General features: G+C 41.2%; 1 protein-coding gene across 4 annotated transcripts in view; it reads right to left on the reverse strand.

Annotated features, from left to right (window-relative positions):
* The window catches only part of SLC12A7 (solute carrier family 12 member 7), a 267,868-nt gene that overhangs the window by 118,229 nt on the left and 123,315 nt on the right, over positions 1-26,324 (reverse strand). For all 4 annotated transcript variants that reach the window (XM_083188158.1, XM_083188159.1, XM_083188162.1 and 1 more), the window contains exon 2: positions 2,498-2,589. In XM_083188158.1, coding sequence (XP_083044284.1) covers positions 2,498-2,589 — 92 coding nt within the window. The remainder of the gene's footprint in view (positions 1-2,497; positions 2,590-26,324) is intronic.

Here is a 26,324-nt window from a genome sequence, read left to right on the forward strand (position 1 = left end):
GCACAAGGTTATTTACCTTTGAACCTAGCTACCTCTGAGCGCTATTTTTCAGATTCACTCCTTTTAACTTGGATCTACTAAGTGGCCGTAGGTGTCTCTACACAGTACTTCAAGGTAGCTACAGCATTAGCATATGTTCACACATTTGCTGTGTGTTGGATTACTGTTGCAAATGCATTTGTGTACATCTCTAAATCAGAACCCAGGTACAGTCTATCGCAAATTTATTTTTCTGCAAAATGGGTTTTCATTGATGCCAAAATTGGTACTTTTATCTGAATGGAACGTACACGAAATACTGCAGCTTTGGTTTAGTCAAGAGGTCTTGAAGTGAAATGTGCAGTGAAGTCATTTAAAAAAAGCCACTGTTGAGGACTTAGATGTAAAGAAAATTACATTGATTTCTGCTAACATTTATTGTTTAATGGAAAAGATTTTTGTTGCAAGCTTTTAAGACTACTTAGGATTCTTCTTCAAGCTTGTTAAAACCAAATTGAAATGTAACCAGTTTATGAATAGACACGTGCAGTTCTGCTCAAACAACTTGGCACACAAATGATAAAGCATTAAGGCCCCCATACATTAGTCCGACTTGTCCTAAGGACAAGCCGGACCTGATTGTACCGGTAGCTCCCCGGGAGGGATCACATGCCATTAGGCACTTCATGTGCCAAGTTCTGCATGTGATAAATCACATGCAACTCCCAGGGAGCTGCAGATGGTGGATGCTGACGATGAGACAGGGAGTGGGGGATGGCATGCATGTCGACCTAGTGGTGTCAACCTAGTGCCAGTATCCCAGTGAAAAAAACACAGAAAATTGCTAGTGTATTTATTTCAGAAGGTAGAATTAGGACTGTTTGATAATTTTATTCTTGCTTTAAAAAAGTTTCCACTTCATTGGCAAGAAACAGACCATTTTGCATTAAATTATACCTGCTATGGCTCTAAAATGTTAAATATAGTACACCAGAAGACCTGCAGGAAACTGAACCCTTGACCCTTTTCCAGCTGACACTCTTATTTGGGTAAACTGCACCAAATTAAATTAAGTGTGTAGTTCTCAGGCATTTTCTGCAGACAGGAAGACATACCACTTCCTGCTGAGTTATTTAGGTTTCCAAACTGTTTTTTATCACGGCGCCCTCTTCGAGTACCATAATCTTCTTTCACGGCACCCCTGATGAATATTTTAATAAAAAGTTATCATAGGAAATTTTGTTTAGATATAATCCTTAGGTTTAAATATGTGGTGAGGAAAAGGATTTAATTTGGTTTGTCCACATATCTTATTACTGGCATCCACCAGCACTGTTTTTTCCTATTAAACTATAAATCATTTTAATTGGCCCAAGAGCACCAACCCAAGGCACCTGTGCAAGTGTTCTGAGGCACCCCAGAGAACACTATATTTTGGGAAGGTTGGATGTGACCACTAAGGGCTCAAAAACGTACTCCCTGAGACACTTGTACTCTAGAGATTACACCTGGACATGTGAATTACTTTTTCCAAATCGGACTATGTTTTGTGGAAAGGGCAGTATACCCAATGTATGCATGTGTGGGTGGCTAAGGATCGCATATACTGTGTGATCTTGGCAGGATCTAACACCCAGTATTGCACTGAATATGCAAGCCTAATGGGTGAATTTATGTCCAGACAGAGGCAGGGACAGGGGCTCTGAAAGGAGCCTGTCCTAGTGAACAGCTCAGCCGGGTGTTGGGGGGGTCTGTGCATGCGTGGTCAGCATTTACCTCCCTGGCAGTACGGTAAGTAGCCCAGAGTAGCAGTAGCTGCGCACCTATATTGGTACATTGCAACATCACATCCCTCATAGACCCTTATGGGTGATGTGGCTGCAGGATGGACAAGAGGGATTGCAGCAGGCTGTGGTCCCTCCAGCTTACATGCCGACAGTACTTAATATTCGTGGTTAATTCCCCAAAAACACACATTTTCGGGCAATTAGTCGCAAATATTAAATTATAAATGGGTTCCATAGATGGCACAAAGTACTTATACTAACACTTTAGGTCAGTATTCAACTGAACCGCCCCTGCACATGCCGTTTACACCGCGCTGGGTTATTACAGCGAGGTGGAAACAGCGTGTGCGGCCACCAAAACAGCTAGGCTCGCAGCTAAATGTAGCGGGCTCCCTGCATTAGAAGCAAACCTCGCCATCCTCTGACAGCAAGGATTCCCACAGAACATTGAATAGGATGAGTGGCCGGCGTGGAGCTAAAGGGCGAGGGTGGCTTGTTTTTGGCAATCCTCACCATTTAACCCCCTCATTGGCCGCATTGAATACGGTCGATGGTCTTTGCCTTCACCAAGTTCTCATTTTATTCTTAGAAATAAAAACAAAACAAACAAACATACTACAAAAACATACTTCCATTTCGGGACCTACTGTATTGTAATTTTGATAAAGAAAAACAAACCATTTGACTGCCTTGTTTACTTTCTACTTAGCATAACTTCTGATGTACAGTACCTCAAACAGTGCCATGTTTTTTCCATCGTAAAAGTTATTTCTGTCCATGTCATTGTGAATGAAGGGACTATTTTCTCTAGGGTTGCCATCACCTGTAAAACAAAAAAAAGCCACAGATGTCAGTACAATAATGTGTATGGTTATATTACAGGAAAAAAATCCCCTAAAAAACCCTTTCATTGAAAATACTCAAAAGGTTATATGGCGATAGCATGGAATGTTATTATATACAAATAAACACAGATATAGGTCATTCCTTGTGACTCACATAGCATTTCATGTTAATTGTAGAAGTTTAAATGTACCACACACAAAAATGAAGCATAAAATGCAACATTTTAAAAATATGACAATATATAGGGTAAGTAGTCATAATTAATGCTTAGAAGCAGCTTTTTTTTTATTTAACTATTTAGGGGTAAATTTACTAAGATGGCAGTTCTATTGAAAAGGGGATGTTGCCCTTAGCAACCAAATTCTATCTATTATCATCTAAAAATAAATAAATAAGTAGAATGTGATTGGTTGCTATGGGCAACATCTCCTCTTCAATAGAACTCCGAGCCCACGAGGGGCGGCGGTATGCGTCCTCTGACCTTTTCATACCCCCACTATCCATGTCGGCGTGGAGTTGATTTTATATAGTGTGGCGAGCGCAGCGCACCACCAAGCCCAAAGCGTGGCGAGCCCTGCGCATTACTTCACAGATATTACGCGTCCGCTCGCCACGCTTCGGGCTCGGTGGCTCGCCACACTATATAAAATCAGCTCCATGCCGACGTGGATAGTGGGGGTATGAAAAGGTTGGAGGACGCGTACCTCCGCCGCTCGCCATGCTTCGGGTTGACATTCATCGTGGGGTGCCTTTAACAATGGGGGGGCTTTTTTCATGTAAAAGACCCATAAGGGTGGGTATACAATCGGGTCCATTGGCCCATTTAACATTGTTCCCTATGTGAAATTGCATCCATCGCATCGGTCGCATCGCATGCCTTAACTTAAGGCATGCGATGGACGCGATTTTTTAATTGTCGGGGAAAAGGCTAAAAATAGCCCTAAAATCACGTCGGTCGCGTCCATCGCATACCATAAGTTAAGGTATGCAATCACCTACGACGAGGGCCATGCTTGGAAACAAGTACCGAAGAATCTACTATGCAGCCAAGGAAATATCGAATTCGATCTAATAAATCGAATGTGTACAATGTACCATGAATGTATATCGCATTCGATATCTAATGCAAAAGTACAGATCTAATGCAAAAGTACTGATCTAATGCCAGATCTAATAGAAAATCTAATCGAACATCGAATCAAAAGCAAATCAATGTGTGTGTACAGGGCTTAACATGTAGAATCCATTTGAATTATTGGTACTGCTTCCTAGCACGGCGCCCATCGCAGTAATCGTGTACATTTTTATATGGCATACAATCTGTGCGATGCCTGCGATTTAGGGTTTTAAATCGCAGGCATCGTATGAAAAACAGTACTATAGTTAGCTACGATGCGTGCGATGCTATGACTGCGAGGTATGCGTTTAAATCGCATGATCACACTCATCGAGTCACTTGTATGGATTGTATGTAGTTGTAGATGTACAATGAATGCGATGGGTGCGATATACGATGGTGTATGTATGCCCCCTATACGTACAAATTGTCTAATCACCCTAAAGGGTGCTTTTAAGCACCCAAATGGCTGCTTACAATGTTAAATGCAGCCCCACATCAACCCCCCGGGTGCTGTTAAGCACCCAAATGGGTGCTTACCATGTTCAATGCAGCCCCACGCCAAATCCCCGCTATAAACGTGAACCCGAAGTGTGGCGAATGCAGCGAGCCCCGCGAGGGGCGGCGGTACGCGTCCTCCAACATTTTCATACCCCCACTATCCACGTCGGCGTGGAGTTGAGAATAGAAAGTGCGGCGAGCGCAGCGAGCCACCGAGCCCGTAGCGTGGCGAGCCCCACGTGGGGACGCGGATACCTTCACAGGTATAATAATGGTTAATAAACCTATCAGAGATGTCACTATGCATAAAAAGGGTAATTGGACCTATTAGTGATGGGCCTGTGAGCGCCAAATGTATGAAATTGCGTAAATCGCGTCCATCGCATACATTGTATGTATGTTTACAGTACGAGTGATGCGATGCATGCGATAAAAATTGGTACGATTAAAAAATCACTGTAGTCGCATTAATCGCAAGCATCGTATCCATCTTGTGGTGCAGAAACACATAAGATGCATACGATGCTTGCGATTAATGCGATGCTAATCGTGGGCGCCCTGCTAGGAAAGCAGTACCGAATTATTCAATTTAGGCCTGTTTATTTTATGGATTAACTGAGATTAATAAAATAGTTACATTTATTGGGTAATAGAATTCTGCTACTCCCATAACAAGACCCATGTTACAGGTCACTCACATTGCAATATATTTATTGGTTTTCAACAACATCCATATATGTTCAATGTTTACACATGCATTAAATCAACATGCTATAAATATAAAATTCATTTTAAATTATCACACAATATAGTATCTTTTAGCAGCATAAATATACTAAAGAGGTTATGTGAAATTTTATTTAAAAGTATTGTGTCCTATATTCCATGGAATGACCCATACATTTTATTTTATTGTGGCAGGTACGGCATCTTTTCACATGAAAGTAATGTGGAAGATTTAGAGCAGCAGCAGCAGCAAGAAAAACTGATCAAAGTTGGGCTGATTAAGCAGCACATGTGGCTTCCTAATAAAAGTGTTTCCAGGGGAGATAGTCATTGCTCATGATGGTAGAATAGGCCATGTCTGGGCTATGGTAGGGACCATTGGAGGTTTCTGAAAAGTTTATACAATGCTTTGACATGCCGATTACTTGGTAAGCCTGCTACAAAAATAAAAGGCCAAGACTAATATCTCTCTCTCTCTCTCCCTCTATCTATACATCATACCTCCCAACATGATCCTCTACAGGAGGGACACAATGCTCTGCTCCTGGACTTCCCTCTTAATTTATGATTACCATCACCTGTGGTGAGCTAGGTAATTGATAAGAAAGGTGTTTCACCACAGGTGATGGCAATCATACATTACCAGGGAAGTCCAGGAACAGCAGTCGTCTACTTTTCGGGGAATATACATATAATATATCCCTTTGCTGAGCTATATAAGAACCAGTTAATAGATAAATGCTATGTTTTCTCTGCAGGATAAACGCTGGCTGCTTTTACATGTAGCTACCTTTATTTTTACACTGCAATGTAGATTTCAGTTTGAGCACACCCCACCCAACTCTGCACATGTTACTGGACATCTGCCCCAACTGCAGTGCAACAGGTTTTGCCCATTTACGTGCTTTTTTGCTTTGCTCAGGCCCTTAGCTCACTTGAATTCTGCACCCTCCTTATTTATCCAGTTCAGGTACAGCTATATGCAAAAAAAAAAAAAAAAAAAGGTGTGTGTATATATATATATATATATATATATATATATATATATATATATATATATATATATATATATATATATATATATATATACACATATACCAGAAGCATTACAACAATATATATGTATTAGCAAAAGTATGAAAGAGAATTATTGGCAATGTAGATAGCAAGTGTAACTACAAATTCAATAAAGAGCAAATACATATTAAAGTGGCCTATCCCCAAAACAAAAGCAGTAAGGAGATTATTAAATAACCTGTAATATTAAGTAGAAGAGATTGCACCAATCAGTCTCCGTAACATATTTAAAAGGGATTTTAGTAAAAGCTGATCAGAAGTAAAGAACTGAAAATAAGAGAAAAACAACATTATCACTATTTTAAAAACAACAAAAGTTGAAAGAAGGATGGCAGAATTCAAAATAAATAAAATATATAAACAATAAATGTTCCTAAACTGTTGGGGTACTATAGGGATCAGCATCGGACTTTGTAAATGTTTCCCTTTATGTACAAAGCCATTGATTCAAATTCTAAAGAACAAATTCTAAAGAACAAAGAACATTGCTATGGACCATTCAGAACCTACTTCTTATTTATTTAGCACCTTCTATAAAATAATATAATCCGATTGGTTGTGTTGTCCATAGCAACATCCCATGTGAAATAGAACATCTTAGTAAATGTCCCCCAAAGTATGGTAGAAGGTTCACATGCAGCCTCCAAACTACTATTCTCTACTTGGTCCTGTCTTTAAATCCTGAGATCAAAGAAAAGTAACCAAATGCTTACCCCGAGGGCATGCAAGAAAAAAAAAAACATACACCCTGTCTATTGTTGGTAATTCTTACACAGTTACATGGTTTATGAAGTTGATAAAAAGACACGAGTACATCAAGTTTAACCGATTCTGTATATCCAGTTAAGGTAAGTGTGTTTTTTAGGTCACTACTTTTAGGCCAATGGTTAAATGGTATGTGGACTTTTTAGGAGATGCAGAATATCCAGCCCTTTCCCCAGGATTTTCGACCACCGACCTCACTGACCACTATTATTGTATTATTAATTTGTGCCAATGTTAATGGTTTTTATTCTTCCAACAGGTGAGGCATAGCTAACCAGGTATGCAGTGCTCTGCAGTAGCCATTTTGGGAACAACTTTTGGGATGTGCTTCCCTTTGATTTAAGTTTGCTTAAGAGAAAATCAATCAGTGATAAGTTATCAAATTCATATTTTTTTCTTGCAGCAAGGCTGGGGGACTCTGGATCTTGGGATTTTCGACAATCATTCACAGTCAAGGGAATGCTTAGGCTGTCTGATTGGAGAACTATATGGCCAAAGTGGGCGTTGCTGGAGTAAATAAAGTGAAAACATGTTTTCACAACAGACCTGTTCCACCAAAGCCATATGTTGCACTGTACAGGAGTGCACCACCGCTCTAGTGAAATGCGCTGAAACCTGAATTGATGCCAGCCGTCCTACACACAAATATGCTCAAGTGTTGACAGAGTGGATGCAAGGCACAATAATCTGCTTTGTAGCAGGCCAACCATGTAAAGAACAAGCAGAGAATCTGTGTGACATACAGAAGAAGTCTTGTCCAATAATTCCTGAGCTCGAAGTACGTCTACTGATGATCTATCCCCAATGAACTAATGATCTATACCCGTCGCAAAGGAAGAGAAAACAAGAAGACTAATTTGTTGGTCTAAGTGAAAAGCCAAAACAACTTTCAGCTGGAACATAGGAACTGTATGAAGAACTGATCTACCGTCATCAAAGACAAGAAAAGATGGCTTGCAAGACAAAGCCCATACTTGGAAAAACACCTGCTTAAGACAAGAGCCAAAAAAAATAAAAAAATAAAAAGAGCGTCCAAGAGAAGAATTTGAAGATCTGCTCAATGTAGATCTGCTCAAAATGAGCCTGTTTATAAGCCGATAGAACAGATCAAGATGACACAGTGCTAATGACGGTCAAAATGGTTGTTGAATATACACCACACTCCGGAAGAAGGGTCAAATACCACTGGAAATTAAATGGACAGGGACAAATATATATCTATATATATATATATATATATATATATATATATATATATATATATATATATATATATATATATATATATATATATATATATCTATATATATATATATATATCTATATATATCTATATATCTATATATATATATCTATATCTATATATCTATATCTATATATATATAGTAGTCAGGATCCCTTAGCACAGGAATAATACGTCACTGCAGCATGAAGTTCAAAAGAAGTAAGACTTCAAATTTGAAGTCGTACTTCTTTTGAACTTCATGCTGCAGTGACGTGTTATTCCTGTGCTAAGGGATCCTGACTACTACCTTATTTTACAAGGGCACGCAGCGCATCTTTACCTTCATTCGTGGGAAGTGCCGGTCCACAAGCTGGATAGAGATATATATATATATATATATATATATATATATATATATATATATATATATATATATATATATATATATATATATATATATATATATATATATATATATATATATATATATATATATATATATATATATATATATATATATATATATATATGTAGAAAAAAGATGCGGCACTCAAAGGGTCTTCATATAAATATATTCAAAGGATTTTGCTCAAAAAGGTACAAACAACATGGGATTTAGCCCCGACGTTTCAATGCCCACACTGGCATTTTTCTCAAGGGCCCATGTGATGCTAAAACAGTTCAAACACAAAGTGACAGAATGCATAAGTTTTATACTAACCTTGCCGGGTGCTGGGCGGGAGCCGGGTGCAGCGTGGAGCGGTACTCACGTTTCCGTGTGTCCGCCCGTCCACTGCTGATGACGTCTGCCTGGCTTGGTTTCTCCGTTGCCTAGGTGACTGAATCCGTTGCCGGAGCGTCACTGCGGGGTTCGGTCCACCTCTGCCTGCAATCGCCTCGCCGGCTCCCTGCCCAGCGCAGAGCTGCAATTTAAACAAAATGGAACATGAGCACAATGTGAAGCACTACATATAATATTATTGATACCATATTAATGCTATGATGATACATACGAAGAAGGCATGATAAAAGGATGTTACTGCCATGCTTATGTAAAATACGTAAATGCTTCATTTAGAATTAATATGCTGACATAATAGTTTCTATAGCGACTAATTCAAGGGGAATGATAGAGAGGAGTAGAGTTGAAATTTAGCAGGGAAGACACTCTATAGTGGTGAAATGTTAGGGTAGTAAAGGTTTGAAATGTAGCAGAGAAGACATACTTAAGTGGTGAAAAGAAGGATTGGTTTCGGAAGTTTCCGAGGCCATATACGGCTAATGTTAGTTGCCTCTAGAAAGGAGTGAAATTTAGCAGAGAAGACACACTGCAGAGATGAAAAGAAGAGAAAATGTTATAACAGTGTTGAAATATAGCAGAGAAGACACACTAAAGTGGTGAAGTAGGAGAATTATAGTGTTGAAATGTAGCTACATTTCAACACTATAATTCTCCTACTTCACCACTTTAGTGTGTCTTCTCTGCTATATTTCAACACTGTTATAACATTTTCTCTTCTTTTCATCTCTGCAGTGTGTCTTCTCTGCTAAATTTCACTCCTTTCTAGAGGCAACTAACATTAGCCGTATATGGCCTCGGAAACTTCCGAAACCAATCCTTCTTTTCACCACTTAAGTATGTCTTCTCTGCTACATTTCAAACCTTTACTACCCTAACATTTCACCACTATAGAGTGTCTTCCCTGCTAAATTTCAACTCTACTCCTCTCTATCATTCCCCTTGAATTAGTCGCTATAGAAACTATTATGTCAGCATATTAATTCTAAATGAAGCATTTACGTATTTTACATAAGCATGGCAGTAACGTCCTTTTATCATGCCTTCTTCGTATGTATCATCATAGCATTAATATGGTATCATTAATATTATATGTAGTGCTTCACATTGTGCTCATGTTCCATTTTGTTTAAATTGCAGCTCTGCGCTGGGCAGGGAGCCGGCGAGGCGATTGCAGGCAGAGGTGGACCGAACCCCGCAGTGACGCTCCGGCAACGGATTCAGTCACCTAGGCAACGGAGAAACCAAGCCAGGCAGACGTCATCAGCAGTGGACGGGCGGACACACGGAAACGTGAGTACCGCTCCACGCTGCACCCGGCTCCCGCCCAGCACCCGGCAAGGTTAGTATAAAACTTATGCATTCTGTCACTTTGTGTTTGAACTGTTTTAGCATCACATGGGCCCTTGAGAAAAATGCCAGTGTGGGCATTGAAACGTCGGGGCTAAATCCCATGTTGTTTGTACCTTTTTGAGCAAAATCCTTTGAATATATTTATATGAAGACCCTTTGAGTGCCGCATCTTTTTTCTACTTGTATCCATTTTCCATTGGAGGCACCTGGGCAGCTATCTTTTAACAAGTAGTGCCGGCTCACACAAGCAACATATATATATATATATATATATATATATATATATATATGTGTGGGTGGCACTCCAAGGAATTGAAAACAGGACCTTAAACAGGTTTAAGGTCCTGTTTTCAATTCCTTGGAGTGCCACCCACACCCTTGCCTGCATTTGGATACCTTCCAGGGAGGGCACCCAGGTGGATTATACTGTACTACGTGGAGAGCCGGTCCCTTTGTCATATATATATATATATATAGTATTGTGTATAGACCGCACTCTCACTTAGTTCAAGACAGCACGGGGTGCCAGACAAAGGGTGCAAGTGTTTAGCCTGCATCCAATTATAGTCCAAGAGGTATCCACACCTAATCCAGGTTGTGGAATGTCAGGCACTCGCCTATTGTAAATAATCCAGAGTAATCTGTATAAAATCCATATAAAAGGCGTTTTATTCCAATAGGTTTAGCAGATTTAATTTACATGCAGTAGGACATTGCCCCGACGTTTCGGTCCTGTGTGGACCTTTCTCAAGGAGCCTATAACATGCAATGCAAGAAATCTTTCAATAGATTTGTCCATAAATGGTTAACAAACAAGCATCAAAAAAGCAGAAATATAACTTACTTAGTCACAAGAAGTACATCGCAATCAGCGTTGTTGGGGTAGTAAAAACCCTAAGGTACCCGGAGCAGCTGCTACACTATACTGCCCGGGCCCGGCTATTTATCCCTCTGGTAGCCAATCACGAGCGTGTGGTGTTGGCGCCAAAAATCACGCTCAAAACAATGTTACTTCCGGCGTCACCGGAAGTTCGGGACCCGGAAGTATCGGCAGGTGGAGCGCACTGGAACGCACGGCTTACTATAAGCCTGTAGTGCGATGCGTGCTGCCTCCGGCGTCACCGGAAGTTCGGGACCCGGAAATTGCAGTAGGTGACACGCATAGATGACACGCACGGCTTCCTGGTGCCGTGTGCGTGTGATATAATAAGAATAGAGAAATGCCCTGTCTTAAGGTTCCGGGCATAATGTAATCCTAACACAGCGCTGCCTAGTGCCTAAAATGTAAATGTAAATATAAATAGTGGGAGAAAGCCGGGGCCGGTATTTAGAAGCCAGTCTGTGTTTTAAATGGAGAGTAAAACCTCTTCATGTGGCAACTATTATTTTAATAGGATGATAACAAATCGTCCAGACATCACTGGCTAATTGATCTCTAATAAAGTGAAAAATATTAATAGATATGAGAATATCATAGTTGGAGAATAACAAGGATCTCACAACTTGCAAAAAATGAGTTAATCTTTTTATGTAAATATATATTTTTTTTTATATTTTTATAGAAAAAATTTTTTAAGGAATTTTTTTGTATTTTTAAAGTGTTTATTCTTATTCTATATTTTATTATTTTATACTACTACTGGATTTGAATTTTTTGGGAAACTATTTTGGAGACTATACATGGTAACGAAAGAAGCAAAAAATACCCCAAAAAGGCTTAAAATAGCGAGTACATACATGGGCCCTTATTCTGATCGGTGCGGCCCGATCAGAATATGCGGCCGCAACCGTGCAGGCGAATCCCCACCTTCCATACGGATCGCCACCTGCCGTCCGTATGCGGATATGTGGCGATCCGCATGAAATTGTACGGGGATACGCCTCCTCCATGGTGGGAGCAGCCCCTGCATTCGATGGTTGCCGAACATCGAATGCAGGGCCGCACGCTCCACCAGGTCCCGCAACACAAGACCACACGGACACTTGTCCGTGTGAAATCATGTATAGGGGCGGGCAGCTAACATCCGGCGATGTCAGATGCCCGCCCCGTACCCACGCGTCACGGCCTCATTACCATGCATACGCCCCGCGTTTGCATGGGAACGCCCATGAAACGGGGGGCGTATGCATAGGGTAATGAGGCTAAGTAGCCCCTCACGCCCCTCTACGGCGTATAAAGAATCCGTGCGGCGAAATCGCCTGCACATGCGCAGAGTGACCTCTGCACATGCGCAGACGATCAACATCGGCGGTCCGTCCGCATGCGGGAATTTCCGCACCGATCAGAATAAGGGCCATGGTTATTACTTGCAAACAAAAGATAGAGAACATATGAACATAGACAGAGAAAGTCCGCATAGGTCCACTAATCTACACTTAAACCGGTGGTTTTTCGTTGGTGGATACTACAAAGGAAAAAAGGACTTTAGGAAAAAAGGAATTGAGCTATAGTCCAAGTTGACCCAGAGTCAGACTCTGAGAAAAAAAGATTGTTTTCTTTATGAAAAAAGATGGTGGGGGGAGTTTTTATAACTGGTGGTGGACTGTTGGGTACCCTATTTCAAAAATATGTTATAGGGATTATTCTCATTTAAGCCTCGGGGGGCCAATGTGTCCAACTGGTGAATCCACCTGCTCTCCCTTTTCTTCAATAGGAGACCACGGTCACCACCCCGGGGGGGTGGGGGGATCCAGTCAATCAAGCGGCATCGTAGTGTGGAAATCTGGTGGCCTGCTCGCAGGAAGTGACGGGGTATGGGTAGTTCGGCTTTGCCTGTTTCCAAGGCGGTCCTTACCGAGTTTCGGTGATTTGCCATCCGCTCACGGAATTTGCGGGATGTCATCCCCACATAGGCAAGTCCGCAAGGGCAGTTCAACAAGTAGACCACATGGTCCATCTGGCAGTGTAATCGATGTTTTATTTTTATAGCCTTGCCAGAGTGTGGATGGGGGAATGATGTCCCCGGGATAAGGCTGTTACATGTGGTGCAACCAGTACACCGAAAGCATCCAGGTCTTCTGGAGTGTAACCAGGTGGTGTTCTGCTCTACATTTGGTGTCATCATTGGCCTCATAAGGAGTTCTTTCAGATTCGGCCCTTTCTTAAACGCCATCATGGGCGGCCCATATCTTTGCAATTTCAGCGAGTGGTCCGAGGCCACAATTGGCCAGTGTTTCTTAATGCTCCTCTGGATATCACCAGAGGTGTGGTCGAATTTGTTGACATATAGCATCCGTGGTGGTCCCTTCCGTTGTGTTAGTGTAGCTGGTACAAGTTGTTTAGCAGCTATATTATGCCGAGCTTTGCGTAAACATCTGTTTAAGGTGTTTTTGGCGTATCCTCTCTGGATGAACCTATCGGTCATTTCTGCCAGTTGGTTTTCCATAATGCTAGGCATGGTATTGTTTCTGATCACCCTCATATACTGCGAGATGGGAAGGTTTTCCTTAAGCGTAGGCGGGTGTTGACTCTCAACAGTTAGCAGAGTGTTACGATCTGTAGATTTTCTGAATACGCTAGTCTGTAGGGTACCTTCGGATAAGGTCACAGTTCTGTCCAAAAAGTTTATCGATTTTGATTCAATGACGTGTGTAAGCCTGATTGGACCAGCAATTTGGTTCAATTCGAGGACCATTACTTGAAAAGCTTCGGTGGAACCAGACCAGATCAAAAAGATATCGTCGATGAATCTTTTATAGTACTTGATGTACTGATGGTATTTAGCTAATATGTGTGTGGTCTCATAGTCACACATATATAGGCCCGCGTAGGCAGGGGCAAGGTTTGAGCCCATAGCGGTGCCTGATGTCTGAATGTAATATTTATTGTTATAAACAAAGTGGTTACATGTAAGGATGAGTTTGGCCATTTCAACCAAGAAATCTGTAGGCGGAACCAGGCTAGATCTTTCGTTGAGTTCTCTCGAAGAACACGTAGGCCGTCAGCGTGTGGAATAACTGTATATAGTGAGCTCACATCCATAGTGGCTAGATGTAACTCACCCACGAGCTCAACTTGTTTCAATTTCTCAATAAAGTCCTCCGTGTCTCGGATATATGTATCGCTACTGGTGATTAGTGGTTGTAGATGGTAATCAACAAATTTGGCCAATGGCTGCAATAAAGATGCTCTAGCTGAGATGATAGGCCTGCCCGGCGGTTGAGTCAATGATTTATGTATTTTTGGTAAGGTGTAGATTATTGGACAAACCGGGAAGTTCACTGTTAAAAAGTCATAGTTCTCTTTAGATAGCCAACCAGCCAGGAATCCTTGCTGCAACAAGGAGTCAACTTGTTTTTTAAAATTGGGTATTGGATTTTGTTTGGCTAGAGAGTATGTATTACCATCAGAGAGTTGGCGCATAATCTCGTCGTGATATTGTTGCCAATCTTGAAGCACTACAGCTCCCCCTTTGTCCGCTGGTCTTATTACCAAACTGGTATTCTGTTTTAATTCTTTCAGTGCCACCCGTTCTTCAGGGGAAAGATTGTGATACCTAGGTTTTTGAGGGAGACGCTGGGCATCTTGCTCGACTAGCCTATTGAAGGTTTTAATGCTAGGGTTAGTAGAACTTGGGTCAAATGTTGACAATGGACGGAATCTGGATTTATTTGCCGGTGTCTCTGAGTCACCAAATTGCTCGCGAAGTCTGAGTTTGCGACTAAATTTAAAGATATCAACGGAGGTTTCAAATTTATCGTGGACGGACGTGGGCACAAAAGAGAGACCCTTTGACAAAACTGATCGCATTGCTGGAGTTAAGGGGGTTGAGGACAAGTTATAGATCAAGTCAGGACTGGCTTCCTGTTTCTTTTTCCGAGTACCTCCGCGACGAGGGTGTGGTCGGCACCCCTTCCTCTTGCTCGTCGAGCGGGTTTGCCTGTACCGCTGTTCCCCTCCTCTAAAAAATCAGATTGTTGGCTCGAGAAGTCTGTGTCCGAAGCTGATGCTGATGTAGAAGAGCCTTGGTTGAGCACGTGTTGGTCTCTTTGTGGTCGGTGCTGTCGTCGTGGTTTATACGGCCGTTGTGTGCGCCTAGTGTTGGTATTAGGGCCACCTGCCAACCAGCGGTATACTGAATGATTTTGGTAATCTGATGTAACAGCCGTCAGCTTACTCCTTTTGAAAGATATGAGCTCGTTTTTATATGTATCCAATTGAGAACCAATCTTGTCAATCAGGTTGTGAGTTTTATCGTTCTTGATTGTGGTTAAGTATAGGGTGTTGAAGTCTCCAATATCCTTCTGAATTTTTTTCAGCTCAGTTCCCACCTCTTCCACTACTAACAGCATCAAGTCGAAAGAACATTTATTAAGAACCCCACACCAGCGACTGCAGAATGTGGGGTTATTTCTCCCTATTGTTGGTATGTTGGGGACTCTAAAACCTCTCGGTATGTATCTTTTCCGATGGTATTCAGACAAGAAGTGTCCATGCATGGACAAGTCTATTTCTCGTTTTCTGAGTTTTAGCAATCTTTGATAAAGATCAGTAGCTGACTCTGTTGGCAATGTGTCAAAATCTGATTGGTCGAAGAGGACTTTATCCGCATCATCGTCCGTTAGCGATATTATGCCTTGTTCCGCTTGCAATAATAAGTTGTCATTCAAGAAACCAAGTCCACCCACAGCCATTTTAGGGAGGAGTTGGTTTTTTATATAAGTCACGTCGCAGATGGTGAACAATTGGTATTCTTATTGTAATGTTCTTATTGTAATTTCTGAGTGGTGTAGCTAAGTCAGACAATATTTTACTGGGGGGCTACAGAAAATGGGGGCAATGGTAGTTACTGATGATCGATGTATGCCTCAGTCGGAGCTCTCAGTCAGTCCAAATAGAGTTTATAGATGTTTCCACATAATTTAGAGATCACTGATTGCAGTATTAGTCTAGGGCTGTTCCGGTGTCCTTGTTGGGGTTTTCTTCAAGACGTGGGTGACCGGTCAAGGGGTGCAATATCGTCACCCCAAATGTAGTATTGTGTATAGACCGCACTCTCACTTAGTTCAAGACAGCACGGGGTGCCAGACAAAGGGTGCAAGTGTTTAGCCTGCATCCAATTATAGTCCAAGAGGTATCCACACCTAATCCAGGTTGTGGAATGTCAGGCACTCGCCTATTGTAAATAATCCAGAGTAATCTGTATAAAATCCATATAAAGGCGTTTTATTCCAATAGGTTTAGCAGATTTAATTTACATGCAGTAGGACATTGCCCCGACGTTTCGGTCCTGTGTGGACCTTTCTCAAGGAGCCTATAACATGCAATGCAAGAAATCTTTCAATAGATTTGTCCATAAATGGTTAACAAACAAGCATTGCATGTTATAGGCTCCTTGATGCAGGCTAAACACTTGCACCCTTTGTCTGGCACCCCGTGCTGTCTTGAACTAAGTGAGAGTGCGGTCTATACACAATACTACATTTGGGGTGACGATATTGCACCCCTTGACCGGTCACCCACATCTTGAAGAAAACCCCAACAAGGACACCGGAACAGCCCTAGACTAATACTGCAATCAGTGATCTCTAAATTATGTGGAAACATCTATAAACTCTATTTGGACTGACTGAGAGCTCCGACTGAGGCATACATCGATCATCAGTAACTACCATTGCCCCCATTTTCTGTAGCCCCCCAGTAAAATATTGTCTGACTTAGCTACACCACTCAGAAATTACAATAAGAACATTACAATAAGAATACCAATTGTTCACCATCTGCGACGTGACTTATATAAAAAACCAACTCCTCCCTAAAATGGCTGTGGGTGGACTTGGTTTCTTGAATGACAACTTATTATTGCAAGCGGAACAAGGCATAATATCGCTAACGGACGATGATGCGGATAAAGTCCTCTTCGACCAATCAGATTTTGACACATTGCCAACAGAGTCAGCTACTGATCTTTATCAAAGATTGCTAAAACTCAGAAAACGAGAAATAGACTTGTCCATGCATGGACACTTCTTGTCTGAATACCATCGGAAAAGATACATACCGAGAGGTTTTAGAGTCCCCAACATACCAACAATAGGGAGAAATAACCCCACATTCTGCAGTCGCTGGTGTGGGGTTCTTAATAAATGTTCTTTCGACTTGATGCTGTTAGTAGTGGAAGAGGTGGGAACTGAGCTGAAAAAAATTCAGAAGGATATTGGAGACTTCAACACCCTATACTTAACCACAATCAAGAACGATAAAACTCACAACCTGATTGACAAGATTGGTTCTCAATTGGATACATATAAAAACGAGCTCATATCTTTCAAAAGGAGTAAGCTGACGGCTGTTACATCAGATTACCAAAATCATTCAGTATACCGCTGGTTGGCAGGTGGCCCTAATACCAACACTAGGCGCACACAACGGCCGTATAAACCACGACGACAGCACCGACCACAAAGAGACCAACACGTGCTCAACCAAGGCTCTTCTACATCAGCATCAGCTTCGGACACAGACTTCTCGAGCCAACAATCTGATTTTTTAGAGGAGGGGAACAGCGGTACAGGCAAACCCGCTCGACGAGCAAGAGGAAGGGGTGCCGACCACACCCTCGTCGCGGAGGTACTCGGAAAAAGAAACAGGAAGCCAGTCCTGACTTGATCTATAACTTGTCCTCAACCCCCTTAACTCCAGCAATGCGATCAGTTTTGTCAAAGGGTCTCTCTTTTGTGCCCACGTCCGTCCACGATAAATTTGAAACCTCCGTTGATATCTTTAAATTTAGTCGCAAACTCAGACTTCGCGAGCAATTTGGTGACTCAGAGACACCGGCAAATAAATCCAGATTCCGTCCATTGTCAACATTTGACCCAAGTTCTACTAACCCTAGCATTAAAACCTTCAATAGGCTAGTCGAGCAAGATGCCCAGCGTCTCCCTCAAAAACCTAGGTATCACAATCTTTCCCCTGAAGAACGGGTGGCACTGAAAGAATTAAAACAGAATACCAGTTTGGTAATAAGACCAGCGGACAAAGGGGGAGCTGTAGTGCTTCAAGATTGGCAACAATATCACGACGAGATTATGCGCCAACTCTCTGATGGTAATACATACTCTCTAGCCAAACAAAATCCAATACCCAATTTTAAAAAACAAGTTGACTCCTTGTTGCAGCAAGGATTCCTGGCTGGTTGGCTATCTAAAGAGAACTATGACTTTTTAACAGTGAACTTCCCGGTTTGTCCAATAATCTACACCTTACCAAAAATACATAAATCATTGACTCAACCGCCGGGCAGGCCTATCATCTCAGCTAGAGCATCTTTATTGCAGCCATTGGCCAAATTTGTTGATTACCATCTACAACCACTAATCACCAGTAGCGATACATATATCCGAGACACGGAGGACTTTATTGAGAAATTGAAACAAGTTGAGCTCGTGGGTGAGTTACATCTAGCCACTATGGATGTGAGCTCACTATATACAGTTATTCCACACGCTGACGGCCTACGTGTTCTTCAAGAGAAACTCAACGAAAGATCTAGCCTGGTTCCGCCTACAGATTTCTTGGTTGAAATGGCCAAACTCATCCTTACATGTAACCACTTTGTTTATAACAATAAATATTACATTCAGACATCAGGCACCGCTATGGGCTCAAACCTTGCCCCTGCCTACGCGGGCCTATATATGTGTGACTATGAGACCACACACATATTAGCTAAATACCATCAGTACATCAAGTACTATAAAAGATTCATCGACGATATCTTTTTGATCTGGTCTGGTTCCACCGAAGCTTTTCAAGTAATGGTCCTCGAATTGAACCAAATTGCTGGTCCAATCAGACTTACACACGTCATTGAATCAAAATCGATAAACTTTTTGGACATAACTGTGACCTTATCCGAAGGTACCCTACAGACTAGCGTATTCAGAAAATCTACAGATCGTAACACTCTGCTAACTGTTGAGAGTCAACACCCGCCTACGCTTAAGGAAAACCTTCCCATCTCGCAGTATATGAGGGTGATCAGAAACAATACCATGCCTAGCATTATGGAAAACCAACTGGCAGAAATGACCGATAGGTTCATCCAGAGAGGATACGCCAAAAACACCTTAAACAGATGTTTACGCAAAGCTCGGCATAATATAGCTGCTAAACAACTTGTACCAGCTACACTAACACAACGGAAGGGACCACCACGGATGCTATATGTCAACAAATTCGACCACACCTCTGGTGATATCCAGAGGAGCATTAAGAAACACTGGCCAATTGTGGCCTCGGACCACTCGCTGAAATTGCAAAGATATGGGCCGCCCATGATGGCGTTTAAGAAAGGGCCGAACCTGAAAGAACTCCATATGAGGCCAATGATGACACCAAATGTAGAGCAGAACACCACCTGGTTACACTCCAGAAGACCTGGATGCTTTCGGTGTACTGGTTGCACCACATGTAACAGCCTTATCCCGGGGACATCATTCCCCCATCCACACTCTGGCAAGGCTATAAAAATAAAACATCGATTACACTGCCAGATGGACCATGTGGTCTACTTGTTGAACTGCCCTTGCGGACTTGCCTATGTGGGGATGACATCCCGCAAATTCCGTGAGCGGATGGCAAATCACCGAAACTCGGTAAGGACCGCCTTGGAAACAGGCAAAGCCGAACTACCCATACCCCGTCACTTCCTGCGAGCAGGCCACCAGATTTCCACACTACGATGCCGCTTGATTGACTGGATCCCCCCACCCCCCCGGGGTGGTGACCGTGGTCTCCTATTGAAGAAAAGGGAGAGCAGGTGGATTCACCAGTTGGACACATTGGCCCCCCGAGGCTTAAATGAGAATAATCCCTATAACATATTTTTGAAATAGGGTACCCAACAGTCCACCACCAGTTATAAAAACTCCCCCCACCATCTTTTTTCATAAAGAAAACAATCTTTTTTTCTCAGAGTCTGACTCTGGGTCAACTTGGACTATAGCTCAATTCCTTTTTTCCTAAAGTCCTTTTTTCCTTTGTAGTATCCCCCAACGAAAAACCACCGGTTTAAGTGTAGATTAGTGGACCTATGCGGACTTTCTCTGTCTATGTTCATATGTTCTCTATCTTTTGTTTGCAAGTAATAACCATGTATGTACTCGCTATTTTAAGCCTTTTTGGGGTATTTTTTGCTTCTTTCGTTACCATGTATAGTCTCCAAAATAGTTTCCCAAAAAAATCAAATCCAGTAGTAGTATAAAATAATAAAATATAGAATAAGAATAAACACTTTAAAAATACAAAAAAATTCCTAAAAAAATTTTTTCTATAAAAATATAAAAAAAATATATATATATTTACATAAAAAGATTAACTCATTTTTTGCAAGTTGTGAGATCCTTGTTATTCTCCAACTATGATATTCTCATATCTATTAATATTTTTTCACTTTATTAGAGATCAATTAGCCAGTGATGTCTGGACGATTTGTTATCATCCTATTAAAATAATAGTTGCCACATGAAGAGGTTTTACTCTCCATTTAAAACACAGACTGGCTTCTAAATACCGGCCCCGGCTTTCTCCCACTATTTATATTTACATTTACATTTTAGGCACTAGGCAGCGCTGTGTTAGGATTACATTATGCCCGGAACCTTAAGACAGGGCATTTCTCTATTCTTATTATATCACACGCACACGGCACCAGGAAGCCGTGCGTGTCATCTATGCGTGTCACCTACTGCCATTTCCGGGTCCCGAACTTCCGGTGACGCCGGAGGCAGCACGCATCGCACTACAGGCTTATAGTAAGCCGTGCGTTCCAGTGCGCTCCACCTGCCGATACTTCCGGGTCCCGAACTTCCGGTGACGCCGGAAGTAACATTGTTTTGAGCGTGATTTTTGGCGCCAACACCACACGCTCGTGATTGGCTACCAGAGGGATAAATAGCCGGGCCCGGGCAGTATAGTGTAGCAGCTGCTCCGGGTACCTTAGGGTTTTTACTACCCCAACAACGCTGATTGCGATGTACTTCTTGTGACTAAGTAAATTATATTTCTGCTTTTTTGATGCTTGTTTGTTAACCATTTATGGACAAATCTATTGAAAGATTTCTTGCATTGCATGTTATAGGCTCCTTGAGAAAGGTCCACACAGGACCGAAACGTCGGGGCAATGTCCTACTGCATGTAAATTAAATCTGCTAAACCTATTGGAATAAAACGCCTTTATATGGATTTTATACAGATTACTCTGGATTATTTACAATAGGCGAGTGCCTGACATTCCACAACCTGGATTAGGTGTGGATACCTCTCTTGGACTATATATATATATATATATATATATATATATATATATATATATATATATATATATATATATATATATATATATATATATATATATATATTTTAGACATATGGAAAGAGAAATATAGGGCGGTATTCAATGAGCCTGATTCGCCAGGTTTTTATGGCGATTTTGTGCTGTTTGGCGAATTTCTGTCAAAAACGGTGAATCACCCTATTCAATGACCACATGGCGAATACATTTCTAGGTTTTTTTCACCATGATTCACCGAGTAGCAATCGCTATCTTTTTATGGTGAAGTGGAATGTGAACTTTTAAAATAAAGTGTTTTGTTTTTTACATTTGGTGTCAAAAAATCAGGAATTTTATTCTGAGGAGGGGCATGCTATTTTTATTCATGTGCTGTAAGCACATGAATATATATTTAATTTTAAAAATAATATTTTTTTTTTTTATTTTTTTTTTACACAGCATTCAGCAGGTGGCGCCAGAGCGGAGCCGCTCATTACATATTCATATATTCACTGCACGATCATTTTGATCGTGTGTAGTGAATATACGTGAGCCTGCTGGCACCGCCGGGGGGGCAGCCTGTGCTGCCTGGCACCCGGGGAGCACACCTAAGCCCCCACAAAGGTCTGGGCTAGGCAGAGAGACTACCATCTCTCTGCCTGGCTCCGTCCTGAGGCTCCCTGCGGCAATCGCCGCAGGAGCTCATATTCGCCTGTCAGGGGCAGCGAGCCCCTGACACGTTGAATACCGGAGCCCGCTGGCTCCGGAACGTGGCGAATGTGCAGCGAATCCTAAAAAGGATTCGCTGCACCTCGCAGGTATTCACATTGAATACCGCCCATAGTGTAATTCAATAAAACAAATGTTCAAATACAATCATATAAAATTGCATAATTGGATTTTCCTAGGTTTCCACATGAAAACAGGCCCATCAGAGGTTATCAGGACTTATTTTCCACACTGGAATCTGGAGCCTCTCTTAACTGGGTAACACTTCTGTTTCTGCTGCTCCCAAGAGATCCAGTTGGCTCAAGCACACTGATCGACAGAGCCATCTCTGCTGGTGACCAAATGTCGGAGCCAAAGATGTACTGTTAAAGCACCCCATCCTAGAAGAATCATGGGTACTTATGTAATATCTGGGCTCCCGTTTTTCTTATGAGACCGCGTCCGCTCGCCACGCTTCGGGCACGGTGGCTCGCTGCGCTCGCCACACTATATAAAATCAACTCCATGCGTAGTTGGATAGTAGAGGTATGAAAAAATGGGGTGTATTTAACATGGGAGCCCAGATAATACATAAGTACCGAATCATGTCTGTGATCCCAATGACCCAATCCAGAGTGACTAAGGACTGTCCTTGGAGAACACAACCAGTAACCAGTCTCCAATAGAGAGATTGACAAATAATATCAGAGAGAAAGAGATAATGAGATGAGAGATATTACGTCATTGGTACATCCTGATCAAGAATATTGGGCCTATTTAAATTTTGCTTACTGATTACTGAAAATTGCTAATAGGCGATTTTCTGTATTTTGAGCATGCACACACGCAGCAGCGCCCATGCCACTCCTTAAACTGCGGTCAGGAAAATACGACCACAGTCTAAGGGGTGATGCTGTTCAGACCATTTGCTGGGCGGGTTGAAGCAGCTAACTAAAAAGCAAAACATTTTTTACAAAAAAAAAACCCGCTAAACTACAATAAATATGCTCTATTCTGTAGGCACTTAAATGCTGTAACACTGGTACAGTATAATGGGGTTGCAGGCAGAGTTTTTTTTTTTTTTTATTTCTTAAAGCTAATCCAATTTCAGTGCTCACTCCAACACAACCTGCCATCTAATGGTCCAGTGTCCCCCAGCCTTGCTGCAAGACAAATAGGAATTGGGCAGTTGCAAGGCTATGGACTGCTTTTTTGCCTCCTTTTACCTTTTAATGAAAATGTATTATAATAAAAACTATGAACTTTAAAATCAATTACTGTACATGTGTGTAATTAAGGCTGCATAAGAGAATTTAGGTCATTGTAAAAGTTGTATTTTGTGGGTCAAGTACACATGTATGGTAAAACCTCTGGGCAGTCACTAGAAGGGTACATTTCTAATATTACATTTGCATTGTGTAATGTTTTTTTTTTTTCAAATTGCACCGAAATAGATTTTTTGCAAGGCACCATCCTGAAAAACTCAGTGCGTGAAATGTAAAAGGGTGAGAGAATCAAAGAGAGTCAGAGATTTGGTAACAAATCTCCAGTTTTTTAAAGAGGCAACTATTTACAATGCAAAACCAGTTTGATTTTGCAGTGTAAATGATCGCTGCTTTAATAAAGCTGGGAGATTTGTTATGAAATCTCTCACTTTCTGATTCTATCACCTTATTACATTTCACCCAGTGTGTCCTTTGCAAATTCAATCAGCAAAAAAGTGTGTATCAGTTGAAAGCATTCGATTTCTGCTCATGTCTGAGAACAACGCAACCTGATCAGTCTGAGTTAGTCAAATCAATCACTAAGCTCCTCATGGGAACAAATTGGAGGGCAGAGTTTAAGGTCATGTATCAGTAGTAGAATGACAAGTGTAGCAGAGGTGCGAGTGCCCAGCACAGGAGATAGATACAGGGGTTTTTCACCTGTCCCCGTCGGGTGGTCGACGCCATCCTCCACCCTAATAGGGCTGTGAAAAATTGCCATTGCAGTGCTGGAGAGCCTGAATCTGCAAGGATTTAAACTTGTACAATGGGGCCATGTCAATTTTTATTTGAAGACAGACATATTTGAGGACAGTTATTATGTGTTAACATCTAGATGCAGCTATGTTGTTCTTATTATTTATTTAATTATTTATTTAAAATACCAGAAAAAGTGTCAGCAGTGTCATACAGGTTACATACACAGTAATGCTGTGTACACACAGTGAGATTCCCTTGCTATTCGACTTAAGATTCGAGTGCTATGCAATCTTTGCTATCTGTGTACTTTTTACGTACAATTCTTGCTATCAGCATTCGATCTGCACTATATAATCATTGCAGCCCTGTCTATCTGGGTTTCGATTTGTGCTGTAATGGGCGCGTGCATCAGGATCGCAAGGTAAAAAACCTGTGCAATCTGCAAGCGATTTTGACTATATAGTCAAAATCTCATGCTGGTTTGTACTGTGAGTACACAGCATAAGACACTATATTAAATATTTTGCTTCATATTTACCTAACTTACTGTGACATAGCATTTACTGATTTTACCCTATACCATCTGTTTAACTCTTTCAGTGCCAAGTGAATTTGTCAAAATAGGCCTGAAAATTGCCAAGCAATCATTCTTATTCATCATAATGAGCCGTAATGTATAACGTATATAGGAAATATAATCTTTTTTGGACAACATTTATTATTTTAATTTATATAACAACTGTGAGTGATTCTGGCATTTTTAGCTGATATTTTGAATGTCTCACACAGAGAAGTTGGCACTCAAAGGGTTAAAGTCTGACAACATAGAAGTGCAAAAAGGCTTACGTTTGGACAGAATTGGAAATCAGTAGCAAAGAGTAGGGACAGCTTACTGGAGCTACTAGCTATGGCTGCTATCACTCCATACAGCCTTTATGTTGTTCATGAAGAACTGCACATACTGCAAAAGAAGAAATAAATAAATAGAAAGGGACAAAGGCTATTTACTGCAACTTCCTCAGCTCAGTGTTCCAGCATCCATCTACATCACGAGTTCTGCCTCGTACATCAGAGATAAATCCGAGATGCAGGGGCTACTATAACTGGGTGGGAGATGCCCAGCAGCACATTGTGTTGAATTTACCCTTTGAGCTAAATAAAGTACACAAGAATTTTATAACTACATTTTTTGTTTTTACGCCATAACATTAGTATTACTGAGAGTAGCTTAGCTCATTGCTTAGATTATTAGAATAGCAAAAACAACCTTGTGACGTGTCAAAGAGAGTTTTCCTCCAGCACATTATTCTGGGGTGAAGGGTTATATTATCATACATACCATGGGTAAATGTAGTCACTGTATTTATTTGAGTGAACTGTGATATCAAAGACCGTACAGTTGACAAGAGGAAATATTTCAATTATACCCCTTTCACATCGCACTTTTAAAACGGTATATTGCCGTTTTTTTTCCATTTTGCAATGTGAAAGTGCCAGAGTTGATTTACCGGTTAAAGGTAACCGGTATTTCAACACGGTTAAAAAGCAGAGTCCTACACGTTTTAAAGCCGTTTTTTTGGCAGTTTGAACAGCTCTATTTCAATGGCTTGAAACGTGTCCCTTGGGGGATAAATGGGTTGAATGTTTGAATGGTATTAAATGATTTTTAAAACGGTTTTCACCTGCAATGTTAGAGGTCTCAAGGCTCAGACCCGTTTTAAAGTCCCATTTAAGAATACCGTGTCATTACCCATTTCTGCAATGTTAAAGCAGTATTAATGTTCCCAAACTGCCTCGGCTTGTCTGGAACTAAAAGAAGCCTGAAACTAAACAATACTCAGTAGATGACGGCCAACATAGTTGATCAGGCATCATTTGATGGCTTCCACCATAAAAGCATTTATTTACAAACTTCTCCGGGCATTAACATGAATCTGATTCTTTTCTTACAAGGATTTTCCAAGTTTGCTCTTGACAGGTTTGTTATTACGGTCTGTTAAATTACAAATATTACTTACTTTAAATGAATATTTTTCGAAGGTACATGAATGTGCATATTTCTACAGGAATCAGATAACCAAATAAAATAATTACTATTATAAGAGTTTTACACATACTGCATAGTACCTAAACAAACAAAACTACCCTGTACAGTAAAAGCCAGCCAGAGAGAACTAAAGCCATGTCTAATCCTCTTATAT

Source organism: Crinia signifera, chromosome 5, assembly GCF_055691185.1.
Source record: "Crinia signifera chromosome 5, ASM5569118v1, whole genome shotgun sequence".
Lineage (NCBI taxonomy): Eukaryota > Metazoa > Chordata > Amphibia > Anura > Myobatrachidae > Crinia > Crinia signifera.